Raw genomic sequence first — 21,571 nt, 5'->3', positions numbered from 1 at the left:
TGGGTAATCAAGTGAGGATGGGAAATGGCTGGTGCCAGAGATATTAAGGGGACAAAATCTGGTGCTGAATGGCTGAGATGGAAGAGTCAAGGGCACTCCCAGATTTCTGCTTCAGAGGTTGATGAATGCCCTTTACTCACACAGACCAAGGCAGGAGACACACATGTAGGGAAAGAGCGTGCAGCTTTGAGGTTGCTGGGTTTCAGGAGTCTAGTAAGTCTGTGTGTCTGGTGCTCAGGAGAGAGAGCAAGGCTGTAGGAGTGTATTTTAGGACCTCCACCTTGACCAAAGCAATGGAAGGCATTGCATTCTAAGCAAGGATGGGGAACAAACAGAAGACTGAGGCCAGAAACATAGAAGAGAAGCATAAGAATAGGGTCCAAGATGGGGACTGAGGGTTTTCAGGAACAGAAGGAATTAGAGCTGAGTTGTGAAAAAGATTACTCTGCCTAAAGAGTGCAGAATGGAGCGGAGAGAAAGAAACCTCAGGCCTGGAGAGAGAGTAGAATCTCAAAGGGCGAGAAGCCTGGTGTTCTTAGCCATCTACTCGTTGCCCATGCATTTTCATGTGAGACTCAGGTTAGGTGGTGGCCATGACGAGCACAACATCCACACTGGAGCTACACGATGCTTTTCCCATACAGAACGTTTTTTCCCTTGAGGAGCAGATACTTCAAATTGGCCACCTCTCTGTTGGCCAATCGCCCCCTGCTCCCCCACACTTGGTGCTGAGGATAGAATCCAGGGCACGGTCGGTGCTCTGCCACTGAGATACATCCCCAGTCTATAGACTTCTGATTCTTTTTTTTTTTTTTTTTTTTTTTTTTAAGAGAGAGAGAATTTTTAATATTTATTATTTTTTAGTTTTCGACGGACACAACATCTTCGTTTGTATGTGGTGCTGAGGATCCAACCGGCCGCAGGCATGCCAGGCGAGCGCGCTACCGCTTGAGCCACATCCCCAGCCCGACTTCTGATTCTTGAAATATGAAAATCTACGGTATTAACTATTCTAAAAGTAAACACAAATCTTAGTTATTCAAAGGATAATAGAACAATTACTTGTGGATTCATTATGGTAATACAGCAATTCTCTGAGAATTTCTTTCTTAGACAGACTTTGCTTTATTAAAAACAACAAAACAAAAAAACCCTCAAAACTCAGTCTACGCTTGGTGGGGATTGCTGCAACGAGACCTCCTAGACTGCAGGTAGCGCTGCACGCAAGCGCACGCCTTCCCTAGCATCCTTTCTCTAGGCAATGGCGGGTGTCGGTGGGGTCCTGTCTTTGCAGGGGTGGCCATTCTTAAGCCTGATGGTAGACGCATACCAATGTCCTCAACGCGCGGGAGTTCTGACCGCCAGGAGAGTTAGCAAAAACAGTGACACTTTCTTTTGTAGTCTTTAGTGCGGGACGGAGGGCGGCAGCGGCCCGGAAAACACAGACCGGAAGAAAATTCGCGCAGGTGGGAGGCGGGGCGGCGGGCAGCTCCGAGGTGGACAGGGTCCTAGGCAAGAAGCGAGCCGGCGGCCTGAGCAGGCGAGTGACTGAGCAGCTCACCCAGGAAGGCAAGAGGCGCGGCGGAACGAGGGGGCCCTGAGTTGACAGATACACTGCGCTGCAGGGTCGGCGAGCAAACGGAAGGGCGAGTGAGGGACGCAACCATGATCACCTCAGCCGGTGAGTGCGGTCTGGAGCTCACACGCAAAGGGAGGAGCCGCTGCCGTCGCGCCGGCTTTTAGCTGAGTCAGGGCGGGTGACGGGGCACCTCCCGGCGGAGCGCCAGCCTGCGCGGCCCCTCGATGGCCTCGCTGCCCAAGACGCTTCTCCAGTCGGGGGCTGGGAGTCTCGTCCCGCCGCTGCGGGCCCTTTGGGCTGGGAGGAATGGAACCTGGTGGAACGCCTCTGCATCCCTCCCCAGCCACACCCCCCGCCCGAACCGAGGGGCTTTCTGGTCCTTCCCGATCCCCAGTTTCCCTGCTGTCTTCCCGGTTCTGGCCGTTGGACCCCGGTCTTTCTCTGTGGGTGGCTGGGACCGGATGGGACCTCTGTGCGGACCAACAGTAACTGCTGCCTGAGTGCTTTGGGACCCGGCGAGACACGTCCTCCGTAGAGTAAAATCCGAAATGAGGTTCGAGGTGGGTCATTTCTGGGTCCACTCCAGGGGTGTTTGATTCAGCACCGAGTCAGTTTTATACTGAGAATCAGCTGACCTTTTGAGCCTAGGTGCTCAGAAAGTACTATACATTCAAGAAAGAGCTCGGGAGTCTGGAGGAAGGTCCCCACACTTAAACTTTTATAAGTAAATCCATGTGGTGGCATTTGAAATGGGATAAGCTGTAGAGATCAAGTTTAAGTGGAGATTTGTAGGCTCCCCACTACAGACTGATTTGCATATAGCTGTCCACGCACTCGACCCCCCCCCCCACCTTCTCCCTTACATACCCTTTCTTTTTTTTTTTTTTCCTCTGTGCCTGTTCCACACACATTTTGTTGTAAACAAACTGGTGGGCAGAAAGACAGTATTCCATAGAGTAGGGAACTCCAAACCACATTTAACGAAGGTTAGTTAAGAAAATTGGAAATGCTGGGAGACATAGTAGTATTTTCTAACACTTGAAGAGCTGTCACCTGTACCTGTAATTAGACTTTTGTCCCCAAGGGATCCAAATGATTGGGAGATGAAGTGTAGTTCATATGAACAAGAGCTTTTCCAGTTACCATGCTCTGAAGACAAACACGAAATTTCTTGCCACTTGTAAATGTAGCCCTTGTTCTAGTTCAGATCCTTCCATTTTCACTGTCTCTTTTAACTTGGCCCATCTCTTGCCCGCTGCTATTAAAGCCTTAAAACTTTGTCTTTTCATCAGTACCCATTTTAAGTCCATTCTTCTTTGTTATCAGTTTTTTTAAAACTTTAATTACATAATATATCTTTGCTTGAAATTAATCAATTTCCATTGTTTTTAAAAATAAAATTCAGTTGCTCAACCAAACACACAAGTTGTCGCTGACTTCATCTTGTAATACTTTCTTACTCATTATTCACTAGTCACATTGGCTTTCTTTCTGTTCAGTTTCTCCTACCTGTGGACGCTTACACATTCTATTTCCTTTCTAGATTTCTCTTTTCAAGGTTTCTCTTAGCTTCTCAATCTTTAGCGTTAACTCAAATGCTTATCTTAATTTGCCACTCTAATAAAACTCATTTACTCTCTCCTCCCTAGCTGCCACCTTTCTCCATCCCAATTCAGTAATTACCTTGTTTGTTTACCTTTCCTGATTAGTGTCTTTCCCTGATGGGTAGGAAATTTGTCTTCACATTTCTTTGAACACTGCTGAGCTTATGGCAGAAGTTCAGAAGTATGTCTTTAATGAAGAGATTAATCAATCAAATAATTAAATAGGTCCCTAGAGTTTTTAAAGTTGAGGCTGAAAAGAACACTTGGCAGGAATATAATGGAATTCAGACCTCCTTGTGGTGGGCAGAACTAATGATTTTTGAGATGAAATTCTGTGATGATAATTTACTATATATTTGTTACTGTCGTTTTTTAAATTTTTTAGATTACTTGTCATTTTCTGCTTCAGATCTTTTGTAACTTTGTTTCAGGTCTGTTAAAGCTTGTTTCTTTAGGATCTGTCCCAGGTGCTAAACAAGCCAGTGTCATGGTTCTGGTGTGTCAGTTTATTCATTCATTTACTCACTAGACATTTACTAGCCACTAAAAACAGTAGTGAATAAGAAGTCAGTGTGTACTGCTAATTTTTTTCAAGAGTTTTCATATAACAGGGAAAGGGGGAGATAGAGCTATTTATTTACTAGAAGGAGATGTGAAATTAAGTGGGTTGGATTTAATATAGTATAGACATAGGGGGAAATAATGCTGGAAATCTTTAAAATGGTAGTCTTCTACCCTTCTTTTCCCTTCCCATCCCCAGACAGCCACTTTCAACTATTATGCTGTGTCTTCTAGAACATACCCCCATATGAGAAATAATATCCACATATTACTATAAATTAATTAAACATTTTAGACATAATCTGCTGAGTTTGTATTATTGCATAACAGTTTTTGCCATCTTCAAGCCTTTTTTTTTTGTTTTTGTTTGTATTTTAGAGAGAGAGAGACAGAGAGAGAGAATTTTAATATTTATTTTTTAGTTTTTCGGCGGACACAACATCTTTGTATGTGGTGCTGAGGATTGAACCCGGGCCGCACGCATGCCAGGCGAGTGCGCTACTGCTTGAGCCACATCCCCAGCCCCATCTTCAAGCCTTTTCCATTCCCATTCCCATCCAAAAGGAAATTCTTTTTCTCTAAGATAGGAGCTATTAGTGTGTGGAGTATAGAATATTTGATTTAGTTCTATTAAATGCCCAGAGGCTGATTTTCCAAGCCAGAGCAATCATGTAGTAAATTAGTTACCAGTGAAATGAAAAACAGAGTATAAAAATGTGTCCCTGTTTAAAAAAACTTTTCATATACAACCTTGATTGATGGTAGCTAATTAATGGCATTTTTAGCATTACCTGTTGTGATTTGTTCTACACCCCACCTACAACCCGGGTTCTAGGGATCAAACTCAAGGCTTCACAAATGCTAGACAAGCTCTCTACCACTAAGCTATGTCCCCAGCTCTGTTATATATTTTTTATTTTGAGACAAATTCTTACCAGTTGCCTAGGCTGTCCTGGAATTCGTTATCCTTCTGTCCCAGTCTCCCAAGTATCTGGGATTACAGGTGTGTGCTACTGTGCCTGGCCTGTTTTACATTTAGAGCATTCTAGTCTATTCCACATCACTAGATTATCTTCCCTCCACCCCCACCTAATTGTATTTTTAATTTTCTCCATGCTGTCCATTCAGTCTGGTTTGGACATATCAACACCTAGAATACCAAGTTCTTTTTGCTTTTAAGCTTTTGGAATAGTAGTAGGCTCTAGTTTTGCTTGTTAAATTGTGTATCCTTTCCTTTATGGTTCCCTAAAGACTGGGCCAGCTAAAAGGCAAACCTATACTTACCGTTTAGAAATGGCTACATCTCCTAACTAAAATTGTCTTGATTCTTTTTAGTCAAATCACAGTTTGAACTCAGTGTTCCAGAATGATTTTAAGATCTACAAAAAAAAATATTTGAGAGGGTTTGGTTTCCTCTATGGTATAAGGACAAAATCTTCCATATCTTTTTTTTTTTTTTTCAATAATTTCTTTGACATGACTATATTTCAAAATCTGTTCTTTTGGAGAGGACAGTTACTCCTTTTGCTCTCCTATGTTAGTGCTAGTACCTTGAGGCTAAGATAAGGCATGTGGGGGAACACTTGGGTAATGGGATCAAAATGAGTAAGATGGTTCATTATTTAGTGAAATCATGGTTACTTGTGATAGGAAGGAGATTCCTTAATATAGGCACCTTGAAAAATCATCAAAATATATTATTCTGTTGAGTTGATGATCAAATGTGCCCTTTTTTTCCTAAATAATTTTTTAACTGTTGGTTTATTTTGTCTAAATAATTTATTCTGAATTTTATGGGGAAAGTTTCTCATTTTGGTCAGTAAATTGGGTCAGTGATTCTCAAACTGTAGTGAACACAATAATCACAGGGAAGCCTTATCACTGGACCCAAACCCAAATCAAAAGATTCAGAAGGTCTGAGGCAGAACAAGGAATTTGCATTTCTACCAAATTCTTAGGTAAGACTAATACTGCTGGGCCAGGGACCATATTTTGAAAACCATCAAATGGCAAATGATGTGATATATATGGTGTCATGAAAGTTTGATAACATAGTTATTCCTCAGCTTCAAAATATAAACCATACAGTTTTTTGTTTTATTTTTGGTACTGGGGATTGAAACCAAAGGTGCTTAACCACATTCCTAGCCCCTTTTATTTTTAATTTATGTTTTAATTTTTGTGTGTGTTGCTGGAGATTAAATCCAGGGCCTTGTGCATACAAGGCATGCACTCTACCAACTGAGCTATATCCCCAGCTTATTTTTTATTTTTGAGACTGACTTTGAACTCAAGATCCTCCTGCCTCAGTCTCTTGAGTTGCTGGGATTACAGGGGTGTACCACTGCACCTGACTCAACCCTAGTGAAATCACCTCTCAAAAAATGCTTACATTTTCTGTAATATCAGTGACAGAAATGCTTGTTTTTGACAAAGCATTAATTTTTATCTGAGTGAGCATGTTTCATAATCATAATATTCCTTTTGCCTTATAGCTGGAATTATTTCTCTTCTGGATGAAGAAGAACCACAGCTGAAGGTATGAATTGAATTCTGTGAAGCTTTTTAAATTTTGTAGTGTCTGCATATCCTCTATTATTTGAAGAAGCCATCCTACACAACCTGTAGCAGTCATTGAAATCTAGCCAGAGAAGATAGTATCTTGGCAGTAGCAATTGGTTTTCCTTGAGTTTAACAAAATTAAAGCAAATCTTAAATAACATTTGAGTAACCCTGCAGTTTCTTTTTTTGGGGGTGGGTGGGTACCAGGGGCACTTGACCACTGAGCCACATCCCTAGCCCTATTTTATATTTTACTTAGAGACAGGGTCTCAGTGAGTTGCTTAGCTGAGGCTGGCTTTGAACTTGCAATCCTCCTGCCTCAGCCTCCCAAACCACTGGGATTACAGGTATGCACCACCAAGCCTGGCTTCCCTGCAGTTTCTTTTTCTTTCTTTCTTTTTTTTCTTTAATATTTATTTTTATTTGTATACAATACATTTATTTTTTAAATTTATTTTTATGTGGTACTGAGGATTGAACCCAGGACCTCGCATATGCTAGGTGGAGTGCTCTACCGCTGAGCCATAACCCCAACCCTTGCAGTTTCTAACAAGTCAGTCTTGTGTGACATGGAATGACATGATTAGTCTGATGTTTCAGGATTGAAACAGAAAGGAAATGTGTAAACTCAAGAAAACTTATTAGTAAATTTCTGTCTTTGAGAGATTAAGAGTTTTAGTCCGGCTGGGGTTGTAGCTCAGTGGTGAGAGTGCTCCCCTAGCATGAGTGAAGCACTAGGTTCGATCCTCAGCACCACATACCAATGAAATAAAGGCATTATGTTCATCAACAACTAAAATATATTAAAAAAAAGAGAGAGTTTTAGTGACTGTTATTACAGATTAGCCATTGGTTTGTTTTTGGGAGGGGAGACTTTTAAATGAAACAAAATGGTAAGTGTATTTTAAAATGGAATTTTGGTTTTATCTTTCACAGGAATTTGCACTACACAAGTTGAATGCAGTTGTCAATGACTTCTGGGCAGAAATTTCTGAGTCTGTAGACAAAATGTAAGAAATTGCTCTATTTCTATTAATTTGAATAAGGTATTTGAATAATTGTGGATGTGATCTTGTGGCTTATTAATTTATTTAGAAATTTATGATTAAATTGTGGATTAAATATTTAGATTTGGGATTTTTAAGGAACAGGGTCTATCCTTTCTAATTTCTTTCAGAGAAGTTTTGTATGAAGATGAAGGTTTCCGGAGTCGGCAGTTTGCAGCCTTAGTGGCATCTAAAGTATTTTATCACCTGGGGGCTTTTGAGGAGTCTCTGAATTATGCTCTTGGAGCAGGTGACCTCTTCAATGTCAACGATAACTCTGAATATGTGGAGACTATTATAGGTAATTATTTTATATCTGGTAAGGCTTTATCTTGTTGGCTTCCTTCTTTTTTTTTCCAGAATATGATATTGCTCAGTTTTTTTTTTTTTTTTTGAGAGAGAATTTTTTTTTTTAATATTTATTTTTTAGTTTTTGGCGGACACAACATCTTTCTTTGTATGTGGTGCTGAGGATCGAACCCGGGCTACACGCATGCCAGGCAAGCGCGCTTACCACTTGAGCCACATCTCCAGCCTCGCTCAGTTTTATTTTAACTATAAATTAATAATCTTTCTATGATAATTTTAGCAGATTGAGTTTTTAGATCTACCTCCTACTGAGCCTGATTATCTCATCAGTTATGATTATCTCTAGTCCAGTGAGCATACAGTTTGGTGAGATGATAACTCAGGTTATTATGAGTAACAGATTGATGCAAATTTATGTAGTTGTTTCTAAGAAGACATTATTGAATATTTGTATTGTGGTAGGCCTGATACTAGTCACTCTACATATCATGATTGATTCCACTTTTGCCCTGTTGTACAAATGCAAAAAAACTTGGATTCTGATAAGTAAAGACCCATGGCTATTAAATAGAAAGGACAGAAGTTAAAACCTGGGTTTACTCGGTCCAAAATCCATAGTTTTTACTAGTAACCATTGTTTTCTCATTTGCTCCTTTTTTCCTTCCTTCTGTGGTACTACCCAGGGAGCACTTTGCCACTAAGCTATATCCTTAGAACTTTTTATTAATTATTTTGAGATAGGGTCTCACTAATTTGCTCAGGCTAGCCTTGAATTTGTGAACCCTCCTGTCTCAATCTCCTTAGTCACTGGGATTATAGGAGTGTGCCACTATGCCCAGTTTGTTTATTTTTAAAATGAAGGGGTGGTTAGCTTTCTGAACTATAACAAATATATGAGACTATCAATTTGTAGAGAAGAAAGGTAACTAGTTTGGGAAGTTTCATTCCATGATCAATTGGCTCTGTTATTTTTGTGTCTGTGATAAGGCAATAAATCATGGCAGGGACTTGTGGAAGAGCAGAACCACCTATCTCAGGACAGGGAATTAAGAGAGGAAAAGGAAGGGACCAGGGCCCCACTATTCCCTTCAAGGACAGGCTCCCAATCACCTGTAAGCATTCCACCATGCCCCACCTCTAATAGGTTCCTCCATCTCCCAATAGCAACACATCGGGAACAAGCCTTTAACACATGGGCCTTTGGGGAACGTTTCCAGTGCCAGAAACTCATAGGCAAGGTTTTGGATTCTCTCTTGTGTTTCAACCAGAATTATAAGTTCAAATAACTATGTAAGGTTCAAAGATTTTATAGCTTTAAAAAATACTTGAATATTTGAGAAACGTCTATCTTGTAGTTGAAAAAAGGGGCTGCATGCCCTGTAGATGGGATCATAGTTTCAAAGAGCTCAAGATCATGTTCCCTGTCAGGAATGTGCAGTGCAGGTATTTTTCATTGCTCATTAAAGAGGAAATCTGCATTATTTACATAGGCCCTTAGGGGGAAAAATTCATACTCTGTGTCAGAAATTGGGAAATGCTGCACAGCAGGATTGAAAGAGGTACCTTCAGATGTCCCTGAAGTTCTAACTAGGGTTCTCTTCTGTTTTATGAGCCAGAGATCTCCCTGACCTTGAACTGGTTATCCTCCTGTTTCAGCCTCCCATAATTGAGATCACAGGTGTGCACTACTGGGGACAGCTTCTAACTGGGTTCTTTGTTGCTTTTTTTTTTTTTTAACTCTTTGAATCCTATAGGAAGAACTGATGGTTTTAAAGGATAGACAACATGTTTTTGAAAGTAGAGCACTTTCTTCACATTGTTAGAAATGTGGTTAAATATACCTATTTATCTTTTCTATTATTTGATAACAAGTTATAAAGTGCTATGAGAAAAAATAAAATCAATAAAAAAATTTAAAAAATAAAGTACTGTGAGATAGGAGATGCCATCCCTGTTTCTAAATATAATATCATTTTAGCTTTGAAGGGTGGTTGTTAATCAAGAGACCCAGTTTTCTTTACTTTGTGTGGAAGTAGAGGATTCATGCTTCTAAGTTTTGTAGGATTTTTTTTTTTTTTTTTTTTAATGTCACTGAGATTTGTGAGGGGGCATACAAAGTAGAATTTGGGATTCTCTTCTTGGGATCTTAATGAGTAGCATAAATACTCATTAGTACCTCCAGAAAATTCAAGACTAGTAAGCTTTCTCCTAGTTATGAGACTTTAGCTGGGAATAAGGCTAGACCTTGGGTTTTAGTTATTACATATACCTGGGCTGTAGTTATGACAAGTAAACCTGGCAAATGGGAGAACATGACTCTCCCTGAAACTTGGGCAGTAGGTGCATTTATACCAGGGATTGAACCCCAGGGACGATTTACCCTGAACTACATCCCCAGTCCTTTTTATTTTTTTTATTTTGAGATGGGGTCTCATTGAGTTTCTTAGGGCCTCGATAAGTTGCTGAGTCTAGCTTTGAACTTGAAATCCTCTGGCCTCAACCTCCTGAGCTGCTTGGATTACAGGTGTGTGCCCCTACACCAGGCCTAGAAATGTTTTAAATAATGTCAACCTTATGGGAGTGAGTGCGTGGTTCTTTATTGTAACTATTGCAAATACAACAGATTTATTTGAAAGCATATGTTCTAACATTTTTAATTTCCTTATTACTTTATAATTATCTCACAGGGATATGTGATTATAAATGTGAACATTGCCCTTTTTGGTAGTTTAGCTCAATTTACAAGGTAATCAGTTATTTTATTTTCTCCATAGCAAAATGCATTGATCACTATACCAAACAATGCGTGGAAAATGCAGATTTGCCTGAAGGAGAAAAAAAACCAATTGACCAGAGGCTGGAAGGCATTGTGAATAAAATGTTCCAGCGATGTCTAGATGATCACAAGTACAAGCAGGCTATTGGCATTGCTCTGGAGACACGAAGACTAGATGTGTTTGAGAAGACCATACTGGAGTCGGTAGGTAGATGATGTCATTTTAGAGATTGTTATTGATGGGAAATCAGCAAAACAAAGTATTCAAACTGAAAATCTGGGTAGTGAAAAGAAAATCTAGTTAAAAAAATGAGGTGCTTTTTTGTCAAAGTTTTTTTTTAATATATGAACTTTTGTGTTTTGTGTTCATAGAATATCTGCTTTTCTCTTGCCACAATTCTTTTTGAAGTTTCACTTGAGGAAGTTGTATTTATTACCTTGCCTTTTTTAAGAAGAATGTATTAATAAACTATTTGAATTAATTTATTGTGGTTAACACTATTAAGTAGATTCCAGATTTAATAATGTTTTACAATAATTTAGACAGTTTAAGTCACCAACCAAAGTAGTCACAAAGGTGCAAGACTTATTCTTTATTAACCTGCATCATTCCTGTTCATGATCACAACTCAGCTGTCTTTTGTTTGTAGAGTTTTCTATCAATCTCCAATATCCTTTCTCTAGTCAGCCTCTACTACAAAGATGAGGTCCAATTCTTCTGTTAATCTTAGGGAGCCCTGTATTTTTTTCAAAGTGTTAGTCAGTTTTTAGTTAATTATTTAATAATTGCTTTTCCTGCCAGCTTAGTACTTTGTGCCTTTTCCATTACTGTGTCATCAAGGTCTAAGCCACTGTTTAGCAGCAGAAGTAGGATAAATAAATGAATGACCATATGATAGGATGGTCTTTGTTTCACTCTCAGTTTAATTTTTGTGCATGTATAGCCTCTCCTTGTCTTGTGAACAAGATTAAAATATTTGCTGTTATTCATTCAGCAAATGCTTTTTGAATGCCTACTATTCTAGGCATTGGAGATATAGTGGCAACAAAGTTTCTGCCCAAATCAGTCAGTCTGTTGGGGGAATCCAGAGGGAAAATGGGCAATGAATAATAGGTAGGTAGGTAGAAAGAAAAGGGGTAATACATGTTTTTTAAAAATAAAGCAATGATGCATGCCTTCAGTGATGCATGCCTTCAATCACAGCTGCTGAGGAGGCTGAGAGAGGAGGATTACAGGTTCAAGGCCAGCCTTGGCAACTTAGCAAGACTGTGTCTCAAATTAAAATTTAAAAAGGTCTGGGGATGTATCTCAGTGGTAGGGTGTCCCGAGTTCAATCTTCAGTACTGGTAAATGGATGGATGGGGAGAGAGAGTAAAAAATTCATCTTGTTTTGCATTCTAGTACATATTGCACTTAAGCCTGTACTTACTATTTATGATATAATTCTGACATTTTAAGATTGTATTTAATTTTTTAAAATGCTAGTTACAGCTCATTAAGTTGATTTATTTTTACTTAGTAATAAGCTACAACTTGCTTTTTGAAAAACTTCTGTAGTTCTACAGTATGTTTATGTTGAAGAACTTTTATAGGGCAGTATCTCAAATATTGGGGCTGCTTATAAGAACCCCAAGAGTAAAAAAAACATTATGTAGGTTAAGGTTTCCTCATAGAACACCAGTCAGATGTAATAGCATTAGTGCCTGAGTCACTCAGAGCTTGAGATAGTTCTGACTAATAAGTACAGGCAGTAAATCAGGAAGGAGTCTAGTAGCAAGGTAGGAGGCAGAAAGCCTTCAACAGACACAGTTGCAAAGCGTAATCACTTAGTGTGTGGACAGTTGAAGCAATCTTTTTATAATAAACAGCATCAATCTGTTATAGTATTCTTTGTTAATATAGTGATAGTCCTGGATGACCACTAAATATTAAATTACTTTCAATCCATTTTCATGAAAATAAGGAAATATGTGATTATTTACTAAAAATTTCTCTCTAAAAAAGTTTACAATATTTAGGTTTTTATTATCTAAGGGTTTTAAGTCATTGTCTTGAATGGCTAAAGAAGGTATGTTAAAATAATTCTGTTTCTAATAAACATAATGCTTCAGTAACCAGATAATGATATAATTTAAAATTTATCTCTTTCAGAATGATGTCCCGGGAATGCTAGCTTATAGCCTCAAGCTCTGCATGTCTTTAATGCAGAATAAACAGTTTCGGAACAAAGTACTAAGAGTTCTAGTTAAAATCTACATGAACTTGGAGAAACCTGATTTCATCAATGTTTGTCAGGTAATTACCCTGCACTACATTACTCTACACTGTGCAATGCCACTTTATACCACATCGTGTTATATTGTATTACATTATTATAATGGCTTCATACATGTATCTCAGCTGATCTTATCAATAGCCTTGTGAAGATTAGCTATATGGTTTATATTTCTTTTTACTGATAAGAAATGGAATCTCATAGCCCTAAAGGCTGTTTTGTTATAATGCATTTTTAATATGCATTCTTTTTTAAATTCTGAAAATGATTAACATAATGATTAATCTAAGCATTTAAGGAAATTTTGGAAATGAAGGTTAAAAAGGTAGAAGGTAGAAGATAAAAACATTACTGATGCTCTACTATGTCATGCTAAAAAGAATTCACAGTATAGAAATTACCTGTGGGTTCATTACTGAAACACAACCAAACATTTGGATATAGTTTCTTTATATCTTTTAATTTATGTATCTGCTTGTACATTAAAAAAAAAAAATCCAACAGAAAATATATAAAATGAAAAGCTAGTCTTTCCCTATCCCTTCTTCTGGGTCTTTTCCCAAAGGTAATGCTAGGTGTTTTCCCCAAGGTCCAAGCACATATAGATCCTTAAAGTCTATTTTGCATTTTGTGGACTGGAAATGTGCATAAGTTCACCTGTCTGTCTCTGTCTGTCTCTGTCTGTCTCTCTCTCTCTTTTTTATTTATTTAATTTTTTTTTGGTACTAGGAATTGAACCCAGAGGTGCTCTGTTGCTGAGCCACATCTTCATCCTTTTTGATTTTTTAAAATTTTAGAGATTTTGGGGTTTTTTTTGCAGTGCTGGGGCTTGAACCCAGGACTATGCAAGCTCTCTGCTATGGAGTTACTTCCCTAGCCCTAGACTTTTGTATTCTGCATAAGAGCATAGCATTTTATTGCATATATTTCTATCCTCTATACTTTTTACAAATTTAAGTTTAAAAGCCCTTTTTTTGAAAATGTATTTTAAACCAAGTTTGAAACAGAAAATTTGGGAAGAAAAAATATTTACATTTAAACCACTCAAAGTCAATTTAACATTATATTTTTTGTTAGCTCTCTTTATAGAGATTTTTAAAAAATATTTTTAGTTGTAGATGGACACAATACCTGTATTTTATTTTTATTTGGTGCTGAGGATTGAACCCAGTGCCTCACCCATGTGAGGCAAGCACTGTACCATTGGGCCACAACCCCAACCCCTCTTTATATAGATTTTTGAAGTTTTTGTTTGTTTCTAAATAATTTTTAATAGTTCTAAATAGGTTTTTAAAAACTCATATGAATAATAATATTTCACTGTCCTTTGCTTAGAGGCAACTTTATTTTTTTTTAGCTTTTTATTCCTTATCCTTTAAAATTTGTATAAGAAAATGTATCGTACATTTAAAATTTTGTTTATACAAATTTACTCATATAATAATATTCATAGATGACATATTCTAACAATAAATACATTTAATGATACAAGATAAGAAACCAAGCATGCTAGGTGAGAATCTACTACTGAGCTCTGAGTTACACCTCTGGCCCTTGAAATGTATTTCTTAACAGGTGATATAATGATTCACATTAAAGATGCAACTGATCTTGGTGGCACCTGCCTGTAATCCCAGCTATTTTGGAGGCTGGGGCAGAAGGTTCACAGGTTCAAGGCCAGTCTTGGCAACTTAGACTCTGTTTCAAAAAAGGTGGGGGAGGTGAGGGTGTAACTCAGTGGTAGAGCACCCCTGGATTCAATGCCTATTTGTGGGAGGAAAAAAAAATTATAGAAACTAAGATTTATTCACCAACTAATATTGAATGCTGTTAATTGCCAGGCACAGTATAATTCATGGAAATTTTTTTTTTTTTTAATGAAGAACATTCCATTTTTAGGAAAACTTCATGAGTACTGGGTTCAGAAATAAAAGGGTAGGCTAGATAGTATGCCCCCAATTTCCCTGTGCTTACATTTTAATGTTTTCTGTATTGTCAACTGTTTGCTATGTTCTAAGTACCTTGTATATGAAGTTTTCAGTTATTGTATACTTGTTCTTTATCTCCATTTCAGTGCTTAATTTTCTTAGATGACCCTCAGGCCGTGAGCGATATCTTAGAAAAACTGGTAAAGGAAGACAACCTCCTGATGGCTTATCAGATTTGTTTTGATTTGTATGAAAGTGCTAGCCAGCAGTTTTTATCATCTGTAATCCAGAATCTTCGAACTGTTGGCACCCCTATTGCTTCTGTGCCTGGATCCACCAATACTGGTACTGTTTCAGGATCAGAGAAAGACAGGTATAAGTATCTTTTTCTGCAGCAGAACTAATTGAACGTTCTTTATTTCATTTTGGAGTAGGTATAATATTCATAAATGGTATATTCTAATAATAAATTTAACATTAGCTTTCATAGACTATAAGGTCTTTTTAGGCTATTGCTCTGTTTTGCACTGTGCTAAAGTATAATAATGAAAACCAAATAAATGCATCCTTCTAGGAAGAAAGAGAAGGGATTATCTGGTAGGGAAAGATAGCATGTTTGTTCCTTAATCAAATAAGTAAAAATCTACCTATAGGGCTGGGATTGTGGCTCAGTGGTAGAGCATTCGCCTTGCACATGTGAGACCTGGGTTCGATCCTCAGCACCACATAAAATAAATAAATAAATAAATGAAATAAAGGTTAAAAAAAAAAATCTACCTGTAATCCCAGCTACTTGGGAAGCTCAATCAGGAGAACGGCAAGTTCAAGGCAAGCCTTGGCAACTTGGCAAGACCCTGTCTAAAAAAGTAAAAAGAGTCAGGGAGTCAGGGATCTACTACTTCTCTTGGATAGAGTGCTTGCTTAACATGCCTGAGGCCCTGGTTCAATTCCCAGTACCAAAACAGAAGAAAGGGGGGGGGGGGGAGTCTTAGATGGGATTGGAGGGCATGCTTTAAGGTATATGTCTTGATAGATAGATAGGTAGATAGACAGATACAGATATTTGGAAAGAAACATCCTCATCTTTTTGTGCTTTTTTAAAAACTGAATACATAAACAGGTTAATATAGTATTAGATCTTAGTTTTCTGTATTTCCTTATGCATTTAGAGCACTTATTAAAATGTTTATATATCACTTATACCTTCCCTCCTTAGATTTCTTCCAAAGTTTTTCATGCAGTTGAGTCATTCTTCTGAAACTAAATCAGGTGTCACTCTTCTTTCAATCTTACCATTCCAGTACATTTCAAATAAAATTCTAAGTCCTGAAAGTAACTTGCAGAGCTATGCATTGTTCCTTTGTATCCACAAGCTCTGCATCCATGGATTCAACTAACCATGGATTGAAAATACTGAGGGGAAAAGCATTAAATCTGTACTAAATATATACAGACTTTTTGTTGTTGTTGTCATTCCCTAGACAATACAGTAAATCAACCACTAGCATTAACATTACATAATTATAAGTAATCTGTAGATGATTTGAAGTATGCTGGAGGATGTGTTCAGGTTACATACAATTATTCAGCCATTATGTATAAGGGACTTGGGTCCACAGATCATATCTGATGGTTCCTGGAACAAGTCTTCTGGATACCAAGACAACTGCACATGGTCTGGTCTCTGTACCCTTCACTTCATCTTCTCTTCCTTTACTCACTGCTTTCAAACCTCACTGACCTTTGTGATGGTCTTCAGATACACCAAAATTATTCCTGCCTCTGAAAGGTTCTCTTTTAGGTTTTATTATTTGTGTTGTTCCTTTCCTTTATTTTTTATTTTGGGAGCCTCCTTTTTTATAGGAATGTTTGCTCTCATTTGCCTATCATCTCTATTTGTCTCTTCCTTATTTTCTTCCATTCTTTTAATTAACAATTTAAATACCATTGAAATGCATACATCTTAAGCATACAGTTTGTTGGGTTTTGCTAGTATAACACCTACATAACCAACACCTCTGTTACCATCCCAGAAACTTTGTGCCCTTTGCAGTTAACCTCTTGCTCCAAAGGAAACCACTGTTGATCTGTATCACCATAGATAGTTCTGCTAGTTTTTTTTTCAATTTTTTTTTTTTTTTGTAGTTGTAGATGGACAGAAAGCCTTTATTTTATTTGTTTATTTTTATGTAGTGCTGAGGATCAAACCCTCATGCATGCTAGGCAAGCGCTCTACCACTGAGCCCCAGCCCCAGCTCCAGCCCAGTTTTGCTAGTTTTTGAAAAATGGAATCATATAGCATGCATCCTTTTGTTTTTGTTTCTGTTTCATTCAGCATAATGAATCTTTTTGGCGAGTGAATTAATATCGTATTTCACCAGATAATTGTCAACACCACATTAATGTATGTGTTGAATCTGTGCATACTAATCTTGCACCAAAGACAATGTAGTCATAAATGATTTTTAAGTAGTATGCACACAATTTTTTTTAAAGCTTCATATAATAGGTTTGACCCACTTTTTTCAAAAGATTCGTCATAAACTCTGTAATGATTACATAGTAAAATACAGTAATTGATTTCTTTTCATTGCTGAATTTCATTTCATTGTGAGTATATCAGAGTATATGTATCCATTCATTATTGATAGACCTTTGGATTGTTTGATTCATTTCTGTTAAGAACAAAAGTATTGGGCTGGAGACGTAGCACAGTGATAGCTTTTGCCTAGGATGCATGAAGCCCTGGGTTTAATTCCCAATACTTCAAACAAACAAAAACAAGGCTATGGCCACGTGTATAATCCCAACTACTTGGAGGCTGAGGCAGAAAGATTGAAAGTTCAAGGCCAGCCTGGACAACTCAGCAAGACCCCCATCTCAAAATAAAATAAAGACTGGGGGATGCAGCTTGGTGGTAGAGCACTTGCCTAGTAAACACTGAGGCCTTAGAGTTTAATTCCCAGTACTGCAGAAAAGGGGAAAAGAATAATGGTTGTGAACAACCATTTTTGTAGTTATAGATGTGTTTGTTTCTCTTGGCTATATACCTGGGAGCAGAATCATTAAATAATACAGTAACTTAGTAAGAGACTGCTACTCTTTTCCAGTATGGCTGTACCATTTCACTCTTTTATAAGCAGTGTAGTTGTTTTACATCTTGACCAACATTTACTGTCAGTCTTTTAAAAATGTTGCTCCTTTCATTGGTAAAGTGATATTTTATTGTTATTTTAATAGAAGTCATTTGATAAAAATATGTGTCATGAATATTCTCCCAGTCTTTGGTGTATGTTTTCATTTCTTAATGGCATTTTTTTATGAACAAAATTTTTTTATTTTTGATCAGTCATATTTTCAATTTTGGGGCTCTATTTGAAATTCTTCACTGGCCTCATGGGTTACAAATACAATGTGCTAATATGCTGTGTTTTCTTCTAGAAATTATATGTTAGGTTTTGTATTTAGATCTCTAGTAGATCTCAACTTTTTGTATATGGTATGAGTTAGAACAGGTTTTATTTTCTTTTCCACATGAATGCTTATAATGCTTATTTGTTTCATCACCGTTTGTGTAAAAGATTATCCTTTTTCTATTGCCTTGGAGTCTGACAAGAATCAAGTTATATGTATGTGTTGATAGATTTTTTTCCTGTTGTTTTTCATTGATCTGTATTTCTTTTATCAGTAAACTTAATTGCTCAAATTTATTGGAAGCTTGAAATCAGATAATGTAAGACCTCCTTTTGGGAGGGTGGAGGCTACTGGAGATCCTTGTGCATACCAGGCAAGCACTGTACCATGGGCTATATCCCCAGCCCCCAGACCTACAATTTTTTTTTTTAAGATTACTATGACTATTATAGATCTTTTGCATTTATGTAAATTTGGGGATTCTGATTGAGATTGTGTTGCTCAATTTGTCCCACATTGAAATCTTGTTAATGTTAAATCTATAATACATGAACATGTGCTTTTCTTCATTTATTTAGGTTTTTTTTAATTTTTCTCAGCAATATTTTGTAGATATCAGTGCACAGGTTTTGCATATCTTTCCTTAAATTAAATTCCTTATATTCCTGTGTATATTATGTTTTTTTTTTATTCTACTATAAGTAGTATTTTTAAATCTGTTTTCAACTTGTTGCTACTATATGACACACATAGTTTTTTTGTGTGTATTAACATCGAATCCTGTAACCTTGCATAAATCACTTTTTAGCTTTTGTAAATTAAAAAAAAAAGATTTTATAGAATTTTCCACATTGGAATCATCTGTAGCTAGAGACCAGTTTACTTCTTTCTTTCTAATCTTTATGCCTTTCCCCCTGTTTTTCTGCACTGGCGGGCTTCCTGGTACATTAAAGAATTAAAGTGACAAGAGTAAATATCCTGTCTTTGTTCCTGATCTTAGAAGTTCGTTTATTTCTTTTTAATTGAAATTTTTTCTTCTTTCCTGTCTTCTTTATCTAAGGTATTATGTGATTATTTGCTGCCAAGTTCCTTCTGAGTTAATCTTTATTTCTATAATGGTTTTTTCCTTTTATTTCCAATTTTCCCCCAGTTCTGTTATTTTAATTTCTAAAAATTTCAAATTCTGATATTTTTTTTATCTTGTATCACTTTCTTAATGTCTTTTGTTTTGAAATAAATTTTCACTGCTCTCTATAAATTATTCTGTTGTGTTTGTATTTAAACAAAAGATGGCTGATGTTTCCTTTCTCTGCCCAGCATTTTCTCCTCAGCATGGTGCTTTGACCTAGAAGAGAATGTTGGCTGTTTAGTTTTAATTATTATTGTGGTCCCTAATGCTTTACTTCATACTGGTTGTAGCCTATGGTAGTTTATCTCCATCTGTCTGTTTTGGGAATGGGGAGGAATACATTGCACGCAGTATTTGTCATCCATGGATTTTCCTGACCTAGTTGCTTGGTGTTTTCATGAATTTTTTGGGGGAAAGTTCAATAACTGGGCTTCTTTCATCTTAGAGATGCCTAGAGTCTTATTTCTTATTGGTAATACTCATGAAGTAAACCTCACTTTCTTGCAAAATATTCCATTTGGACATGGTTTGGATCTGTGGTGTGAACAGATTGTCTGCATGCTCCATTTAGAAACAGTATCAGATTATTGATTGTTGATTCCCTTCATTGTAGTGAGTCGATGGAAACAGAAGAAAAAACAGGCAGTGCACTTTTAGGAAAGACACCAGACGCTGTGAGTATGCTTTTTAAACTTGAGGTTGCCATTTAACATGTTGTATTGTAAATTCATTTAAATTTGATGCAAAAGTCCCTTTTTAAAAAAAAACATTAATCCAAAAAAGCACTTAGAAGAAATCCTGAGACACTTACCAAAGAATGATCTTTGTTCAGAAAACCTTCAAATTAACTGTCAGAAGGTAAGATAAACACGTGGCATTTAACAAATGCCATCCTATTTAGAGGGCAAGTTAGTTGTTTCTGCTGTTTTAATGTTCTCAGTGTATGAAAGGGTGGGGCAAATAGTAGAGCAGTGATGTAAATGTTTCCTCCATCAGGGTTTTTGGTTTCTGAGGCTTGGTTTTGTAAATTTCACCTGTTCTCTTCCATGAAGAATTGTCTTAATGGCTTAGTAGTTCATGAGATTATATGTATTTGTCAATTAAACAGTTTTTTTCCATCTTTAGCAGGGAGTTTCTCATCTAAAGTATAAGTAAATTCTACATAAAGTAATTTTTCCTGTGTGTCATTGGTAATTATTCTTTCCTATTATTCTTCTATTTTTGATATTAAACTATTTTACATTGGGAGCAATTCATTGGAATGAATTGTATTCTTCATCAAGCTGGTATATTTTATTGGCAACAAAAAAGAAAACAAAATTTTCTTCCTTTCAAATAAGGATAAATGCATTTTCTAGATTTTACCATTAAAATGAATTTGTGTATATATGTGTATTAGAGCTGATGAGGTAAAGCTTGCTTAATGAATTTTAGTAATATGCATTTTTGTTGTTTTTGAAGAGCCCAGAGCCCAAGGACCAGACTTTGAAAATGATTAAAATTTTAAGTGGTGAAATGGCTATTGAGTTACATCTGCAGTTTCTAATACGAAATAACAACACAGACCTCATGATTCTAAAAAACACAAAGGTAGGAAATTTATCCACGGTGAAGGTTTTTTCTTTTATTTGTTGTTGAATACTTTCTTGTATTTTATTCCTGATCAAGGAAATTACTGTCTTGAGTTTTTGTAAGTGTGAAGGGTCAGGGGTGTAGTTCAGTGGGAAAGTACATGCTTAGCATTCTTGAGTTAGGCCTTGGGTTCAATCCCAGAACAAAAACTAAACAAAACAAAAAAACAATGAGTGAAACTTTAACTTATTGGAAAAGGGAAGGGAATTAGCAATGATTGGGCAGCCATTTTTATGCTAGTCTCTTAGGAAGTTTAGTGAAAAAAAAATTTTTTCCCTTCTTAAAAACTTCTTATCTTGCTAAGTGTGGTACACATCTGTAATCCTAGCTACTCCAGAGGCTGAGGCAGGAGGATTGTGAGTTCAAGGCCAGCCTAGGCAATTTAGCAAGACCCTTTCTCCAAAAAAAGTGAGCTGGTTTGGGGTGGCTTATGACTAGGGATATAGCTCAGTGCTTGGTCTAGTATGTGTGACATCCTGGGTTCACTCCTTAGTACCAAAAAAACCAAATGCTTTTTATTATAATGTATACATGTAATAGTTAGACAAACACCACAATCAGGATATTAATATACCTACATAAACTGTATTTCCTACTGAGTCATTTACTACCCCCTGAGAGTAGAGATTCTTAACCTTGTTACAACCTTTGCTGAGATATTGTTGCTGATAATTATTATTCTTTGAAGATGTATTTTTGGTATTTGATTCAAAAATAGTTTCATATAAAAAGATATATAGCTTACAAGTTCTTTC

At 36.9% G+C, this 21,571-nt stretch overlaps 1 protein-coding gene across 1 annotated transcript in view; it reads left to right on the top strand.

Moving 5' to 3' along the window:
- The first annotated feature begins 1,491 nt into the window (after window positions 1-1,491).
- Window positions 1,492-21,571, top strand: part of Psmd1 (proteasome 26S subunit, non-ATPase 1) — a 90,614-nt gene continuing 70,534 nt past the window's right edge. Inside the window, exons 1-9 of the mRNA XM_076866008.1 lie at window positions 1,492-1,681; window positions 6,240-6,283; window positions 7,243-7,316; window positions 7,484-7,653; window positions 10,436-10,641; window positions 12,590-12,733; window positions 14,788-15,014; window positions 19,798-19,858; window positions 20,646-20,774. Of these exons, the coding sequence (XP_076722123.1) occupies window positions 1,666-1,681; window positions 6,240-6,283; window positions 7,243-7,316; window positions 7,484-7,653; window positions 10,436-10,641; window positions 12,590-12,733; window positions 14,788-15,014; window positions 19,798-19,858; window positions 20,646-20,774 (1,071 nt within the window). The 5' untranslated portion in view covers window positions 1,492-1,665. The remainder of the gene's footprint in view (window positions 1,682-6,239; window positions 6,284-7,242; window positions 7,317-7,483; window positions 7,654-10,435; window positions 10,642-12,589; window positions 12,734-14,787; window positions 15,015-19,797; window positions 19,859-20,645; window positions 20,775-21,571) is intronic.

The sequence above is a fragment of the Callospermophilus lateralis genome, chromosome 9 (genome assembly GCF_048772815.1).
Source record: "Callospermophilus lateralis isolate mCalLat2 chromosome 9, mCalLat2.hap1, whole genome shotgun sequence".
Taxonomy (NCBI): Eukaryota; Metazoa; Chordata; class Mammalia; order Rodentia; family Sciuridae; genus Callospermophilus; species Callospermophilus lateralis.
This window is presented reverse-complemented; position numbering and strand designations above follow the sequence as displayed.